Genomic DNA, 7,421 nt, shown 5'->3' on the forward strand with positions numbered 1-7,421 from the left:
GGCCAGGCGGTCAGTCACAACTTCAGACAGTGAGGAGGATGCGCCTGTGTTAGGCCAGGCGGTCAGTCACAACTTCAGACAGTGAGGAGGATGCACAGGTGGGATGAGAAAAGGATCGTGGTGTTCTGACGACAGCCGAAAATGCAGTCAGGAAGGGACCTGGGATCACTGACTCCTAAATACAGACAGGCCGGAAATTAGTGTCTCAACAGCCTGGCAGAGGCAGCAGGACCCAGTCCTCGGCCAGGGTTCAGCTCAGAGCATCAGGACCTAAAGAAAGCCTGGGCCTCCGCCCTGTTGCAGACTGAGGCACTGCCTTGGGGCCTGGATGCAGAGCCAGTAAGACTTAATGAAAGCCAGGCTGGATCTGCTCTCCAAAAAATGGCCATGGGTTTTTGGAAAATGTATTAAAGGAAGGAAATGAAGACTGTAGAGGAAGTGTTTACTGTTAATGATGTGGAGAAAGAAGTGCTTGGTTAATCCCCTGGTTTGCAGCTCACACTAAGTAGTTCTGGTCTGTGAAATGCCACACTCATGGCAAACCTAGAGCAAGAGTTTGAGAAAGCAGTTAAGGGGCAAGTGAGCTTTGTTTTGGGTAAGTGTAATAGTTCATTTGGGGAAAATAAATTCTGTGCTGTGACGAGGATGGTGAATTCTGGATGCTTGTTTATGAAACAGAAAAAGGATGGAGGGCTCGTGGATGGATTAAACCTGAGAGCCTGCAATGCTGCCCTGATTTATCCAAAAGGGCTGTAGAGAACTGCTCATCTCTTGGAAGATTCAGTCGATGATATGAAATTATAGAATATTCTGGAGCTGTGGTTGCAGCTAAAGATACATTTAGTATGGCCTGAAAAGGTCCAAAGAAAAGGAGGTGAGACACTTATCTTCAAGCAGCCTCTCAGCTGCAGCACTGCTGACATTTGGAACCAGATATTTTTTGTTGTGCAGGGCTGACCTGTGCGTTGTAGGGTGCTTAACAACATCCCTGGTCTCCACCCACGAGACGCCAGGAGCACCCTCTTCCGACCAGTAGTGACAGCCAAAACTGTCTGCAGGCATTACCAGATGTCTCCTTGGGAGCAGAATCGCCCCCAGTGGAAGATCACTGACCTAGAGGATAAGTTGACCTGAAAACGATAAGAAGGGAATGTTGTTGCAGTCTTCAAAACCTATAAAGTGGGACGGGTTACACACATCTATCCATGGACAGTTGTCTCTCGAAGCTTGACGTCAATTTCTTACTGAATCGAAATCTTTTGTAATGAATACACATCTTAAGAATTCTTAAGTCATAACCATTGAAAATACAAATGCGGTCCAGGAGTGTTTTGAGGGACTCCTGGAAAAGGACTAACTCAACTGCTTTGCGGAAGGATAACCTTGTCTTCCCACCACACGTTCCCAGCGCAGCCCAGAGAGGGAGTTTTGGCTTTGCGCGCAGAGGGCTGTTTCTTCTGTTTTTTGTTTTTCATCATTTATGGTCAAAATTCTGTAAAGTATTAGGTGGATAAAAATAAAACAAGTTGAATGTTCCATTCCAATGTTGACGTCCCTGAGTTTCTGCTTAATTTCAGAATATAATTTTTGAGGATACCTTTGTTTCTGTTTCTCTAACTACTACTTCTATTGCTCCTTGTATTTTTGTCTAACATGTATTTTTTCCTCTCCTTCCAGGAAACATTGGAAATTCTTTTATGATTGATCCTGTCTTGGGCTCTATTAAAACTGCCAAAGAATTAGATCGAAGTAACCAAGTGGAGTATGATTTAATAGTAAAAGCTACAGATAAGGGCAGTCCCCCAATGAGTGAAGTAACTTCTGTGCATATCTTCGTCACGGTTGCTGACAACGCTCCTCCGAAGTTTACGTCCAAAGACTGTTCTGTTGAAATCAGTGAAACTGTCAGCATTGGGAGTTTTGTTGGGATGGTTACAGCCCATAGTCAGTCATCAGTGGTGTATGAAATAAAAGATGGAAATCTAGGTGATGCTTTTGATATTAATCCACATTCTGGAAGTATCATCACTCAGAAAGCCCTGGACTTTGAAACTTTGCCCGTGTACACATTGATAATACAAGGAACGAACATGGCTGGTTTGTCCACTAATACAACGGTTTCAGTTCAGCTGCAGGATGAGAATGACAACTCGCCAGTTTTTATGCAGGCAGAATATACAGGACTCATTAGTGAGTCAGCCTCAATTAACAGTGTGGTCCTCACAGACAGGAATGTCCCTCTGGTGATTCGAGCAGCTGATGCTGATAAAGACTCCAATGCTTTGCTTGTTTACCACATTGTTGAACCATCTGTACACAAATATTTTGCTATTGATTCTAGCACTGGTGCTATTCATACAGTCCTCAGTCTGGACTATGAAGAAACAAGCATTTTTCACTTCACCGTACAAGTGCATGACATGGGAACCCCACGTTTATTTGCTGAGTATGCAGCTAATGTAACAATACATGTAATTGACATTAATGACTGCCCTCCCGTGTTCGCCAAGCCATTATATGAAGCATCTCTTTTGTTGCCAACATACAAAGGAGTAAAAGTCATCACAGTAAATGCCACAGATGCCGATTCAAGTGCATTCTCACAGTTGATTTACTCCATCACTGAAGGCAACATCGGGGAGAAGTTTTCTGTGGACTACAAGACTGGTGCTCTCACTGTCCAAAACACAACTCAGTTAAGAAGCCGCTACGAGCTCACCGTGAGAGCTTCCGACGGCAGGTTTGCTGGCCTTACCTCTGTCAAAATTAATGTGAAAGAAAGCAAAGAAAGTCACCTAAAGTTTACCCAGGATGTCTACTCTGCAGTAGTGAAAGAAAATTCCACTGAGGCCAAAACGTTAGCTGTCATCAGTGCTATTGGGAATCCAATCAATGAGCCTTTGTTTTATCACATCCTCAACCCAGATCGCAGGTTTAAAATAAGCCGCACTTCAGGAGTACTGTCAACCACTGGTATACCCTTCGATCGTGAACAGCAGGAGGCGTTTGATGTGGTTGTGGAAGTGACAGAAGAACATAAGCCTTCCGCAGTGGCCCACGTTGTCGTGAAGGTCATTGTAGAAGACCAAAATGACAATGCACCAGTGTTTGTCAACCTTCCCTACTACGCCGTTGTTAAAGTGGACACTGAGGTGGGCCATGTCATTCGCTATGTCACTGCCGTAGACAGAGACAGTGGCAGAAACGGGGAGGTGCATTACTACCTTAAGGAACATCATGAATACTTTCAAATTGGACCCTTGGGTGAAATTTCACTGAAAAAGCAATTCGAACTTGACACCTTAAATAAAGAATATCTTGTTACAGTGGTTGCCAAAGATGGAGGGAACCCGGCCTTTTCAGCGGAAGTTATAGTTCCGATCACTGTCATGAATAAAGCCATGCCTGTGTTTGAAAAACCTTTCTACAGTGCAGAGATTGCAGAGAATGTCCAGGTGCACAGCCCTGTGGTCCACGTACAGGCGAACAGCCCGGAAGGCTTGAAAGTGTTCTACAGCATCACAGACGGAGACCCTTTCAGCCAGTTCACTATTAACTTCAATACTGGAGTTATCCACGTCATAGCTCCTCTGGACTTTGAGGCCCACCCGGCATATAAACTGAGCATACGCGCAACTGACTCCTTGACGGGCGCTCATGCTGAAGTATTTGTGGACATCATCGTAGAGGACATCAATGATAACCCTCCTGTGTTTGCTCAGCAGTCTTACGCAGCAACCCTGTCCGAGGCATCTGTAATCGGAACATCTGTTGTTCAAGTTAGAGCCACAGATTCTGATTCAGAACCCAATAGAGGAATCTCATACCAGCTGTTTGGGAATCTCAGCAAGAGTCATGATCATTTTCATGTGGACAGCAGCACCGGCCTCATTTCACTGCTCAGAACTCTGGATTACGAGCAGTCCCAGCGGCACACGATTTTTGTGAGGGCTGTTGACGGTGGTATGCCGCCGCTGAGCAGTGATGTGGTTGTCACGGTGGACGTCACCGACCTCAATGATAACCCACCACTCTTTGAACAACAGATTTACGAAGCCAGAATTAGCGAGCACGCTCCTCATGGGCATTTCGTGACCTGTGTAAAAGCCTATGATGCAGACAGTTCAGACATTGACAAGTTAGAGTATTCCATTCTGTCCGGCAATGATCATAAACATTTTGTCATTGACAGTGCAACAGGAATTATCACCCTCTCAAACCTACGCCGGCACACCTTGAAGCCATTTTACAGTCTTAACCTGTCCGTTTCCGATGGCGTTTTTAGAAGTTCCACCCAGGTTCATGTGACTGTCATTGGAGGCAATTTGCACAGCCCTGCTTTTCTTCAGAACGAATATGAAGTGGAACTAGCTGAAAACGCTCCCCTACATACCCTGGTGATGGAGGTGAAAACGACGGATGGGGATTCTGGTATTTATGGTCACGTCACTTACCATATTGTAAATGACTTTGCCAAAGACAGATTTTACATCAATGAGAGAGGACAGATATTTACTTTGGAAAAACTTGATCGAGAAACCCCAGCGGAGAAAGTGATCTCAGTCCGTTTAATGGCTAAGGACGCTGGAGGCAAAGTTGCTTTCTGCACTGTGAACGTCATCCTCACAGATGACAATGACAATGCGCCACAATTTCGGGCGACCAAATACGAAGTGAATATCGGATCCAGTGCTGCTAAAGGGACTTCAGTCATTAAAGTTCTCGCGAGTGACGCCGATGAGGGCTCCAATGCCGATGTCAGCTATGCCATTGAAGCAGACTCTGAAAGTGTAAGAGAGAATTTGGAAATTAACAAGCTGTCCGGCGTAATCACTACAAAGGAGAGCCTCATCGGCTTGGAAAATGAGTTCTTCACTTTCTTTGTTAGAGCTGTGGATAATGGGTCTCCATCAAAAGAATCTGTTGTTCCCGTCTATGTCAAAATCCTTCCACCAGAAATGCAGCTTCCAAAATTTTCAGAACCTTTCTATACCTACACAGTATCGGAGGACGTGCCTATTGGAACAGAAATAGACCTCATCCGAGCGGAACATAGTGGGACTGTTCTTTACAGCCTGGTCAAAGGGAATACGCCAGAAAGCAATAGGGATGAGTCCTTTGTGATTGACAGACAGAGCGGGAGGCTGAAGCTGGAGAAGAGTCTTGATCATGAGACGACTAAGTGGTATCAGTTTTCCATCCTGGCCAGGTGCACTCAAGATGGCCGTGAGATGGTGGCTTCTGTAGACGTTAGTATCCAAGTGAAAGATGCAAATGACAACAGCCCCGTCTTTGAATCCAGTCCGTATGAGGCATTCATTGTTGAAAACCTGCCAGGGGGAAGCAGAGTCATTCAGATCAGGGCATCTGATGCTGACTCAGGAACCAACAGCCAAGTTCTGTATAGCCTGGATCAGTCACAAAGTGTGGAAGTCATTGAATCCTTTGCCATTAACATGGAAACAGGCTGGATTACAACCTTAAAGGCACTTGACCATGAAGAGAGAGACAATTACCAGATTAAAGTGGTTGCATCAGATCATGGTGAAAAGATCCAGCTGTCCTCCACAGCCATTGTGGATGTCACCGTCACCGATGTCAACGATAGTCCGCCACGCTTCACGGCCGAGATCTATAAAGGCACTGTGAGTGAGGATGACCCTCCAGGCGGCGTGATTGCTCTCTTAAGTACCACAGATGCCGATTCTGAAGAGATCAACAGACAAGTTACATATTTCATCACAGGTAAAAACATTTCCAACAGTTTAATTTAAAATGATTTTTAGGGCCGGGTGCGGTGGCTCAAGCCTGTAATCCCAGCACTTTGGGAGGCCGAGATGGGCGGATCACGAGGTCAGGAGATCGAGACCATCCTGGCTAACACGGTGAAACCCCGTCTCTACTAAAAATACAAAAACTAGCCGGGCGAGGTGGCGGCGCCTGTAGTCCCAGCTACTGGGGAGGCTGAGGCAGGAGAATGACGTAAACCCGGGAGGCGGAGCTTGCAGTGAGCTGAGATCCGGCCACTGCACTCCAGTCCGGGCAACAGAGTGAGACTCCGCCTCAAAAAAAAAAAAAAAAAATGATTTTTAGAAGCATAAATTATAAGATATGTATTATATGGAAATTGAGGGCTTAAGGGATGATTTTAGTTAAGTATCTAAAATAATAAGTAGAAATCATGTCTGTTGAGCCTCATTTCAAGCTTGTTACCTGAGCAAAGGTACCAGTTGTTTCATTAGACCGTTGTTGATTTTTGTGACTCATTCTTTCGAACCTTATACTTAGTGCATTATAAATATATCATCATTAAAAAAACTATAGTTTTAATGCAAGCTAAATTATTATTTAGTAGTCTTAATGCTATGTTTATACATTTTAATGCTGCTCTTTTTTTGTAAATTTTTTTGTAAAAACTAATAGATGCCAAATTAATTTTTTAAATAGTTCTTTTAAATGGTAACATTTATTTACCGTTAAATAAATGGTACAGTTTATTTTTTCTGTTACTTATTTTTATCCTTTCAACAAATTTGACTATTATCTTCCTCCATTGATTTAATAGGAGGGGACCCTTTGGGACAGTTTGCTGTTGAAAATATACAGAATGAATGGAAGGTATATGTGAAGAAACCTCTAGACAGGGAAAAAAGGGACAATTACCTTCTTACTATCACAGCAAGTGATGGCACCTTCTCGTCAAAAGCTATAGTTGAAGTGAAAGTTCTTGATGCAAATGACAACAGTCCAGTTTGTGAAAAGGTAAGCAGCTGTTCCCTGCATTTGTGTGTTATGAATTTAAATTTCTTAATGACTATCATTTGGCACTGCAGTGTAATTCACATGTGTTTTATGATTGCTTACTGATTAAGCAGAGGTGTTAAATGGGGTAAGACTTGGAAAAGCTTCAGAACTATTTGCAGGAATGCTAAATAAATCAGAAACCTCATTCTAAATAACTCAGTTATGGACAGGACTACAGTTGTCTAACACTGAAAATGCTGTGAACTTTTCATGAGGGGATTCTCTTTAATATGGGGATACAGCTATTTTGGGGGAAGGCTCTGACCGGAAACAAAGTGCCGATGTGCCGTGGGACACTGTTTTGGGGACATCTGCTCATCTGCATGCTAGAGAATCTCAGAGGTGGACAGCGTGCTTCCTGCATCTGTGGGACTCGCCATTCAGTGAGAACTAAAAATAGACATAGGAAGAGCTGCTCCCTCCAAGGTTAGGTGAGGGCCATGTGGCTCGAGCAGGGGTGGTCCCTGGGGCCAGAGGGTGAGAAGGGCTGGCTCAGCCTCGGGGGGCGGTAACTGAGTCGTCAGGAGTGGGTGGGGAGGGGCCATGGCGTGTGAGGAGGGATTGTGGGAATAGCCACTGAGTTTTCCAGAAGTGGGGAATCTGCACGGAGAGTCTTG

General features: G+C 44.5%; 1 protein-coding gene across 1 annotated transcript in view; it reads left to right on the forward strand.

Moving 5' to 3' along the window:
• The window catches only part of FAT1 (FAT atypical cadherin 1), a 140,043-nt gene that overhangs the window by 102,069 nt on the left and 30,553 nt on the right, over positions 1–7,421 (forward strand). The window contains exons 10-11 of the mRNA XM_011959511.1: positions 1,678–5,745; positions 6,566–6,762. Of these exons, the coding sequence (XP_011814901.1) occupies positions 1,678–5,745; positions 6,566–6,762 (4,265 nt within the window). The remainder of the gene's footprint in view (positions 1–1,677; positions 5,746–6,565; positions 6,763–7,421) is intronic.

This window comes from Colobus angolensis, unplaced genomic scaffold, assembly GCF_000951035.1.
Source record: "Colobus angolensis palliatus isolate OR3802 unplaced genomic scaffold, Cang.pa_1.0 Scaffold5, whole genome shotgun sequence".
Lineage (NCBI taxonomy): Eukaryota > Metazoa > Chordata > Mammalia > Primates > Cercopithecidae > Colobus > Colobus angolensis.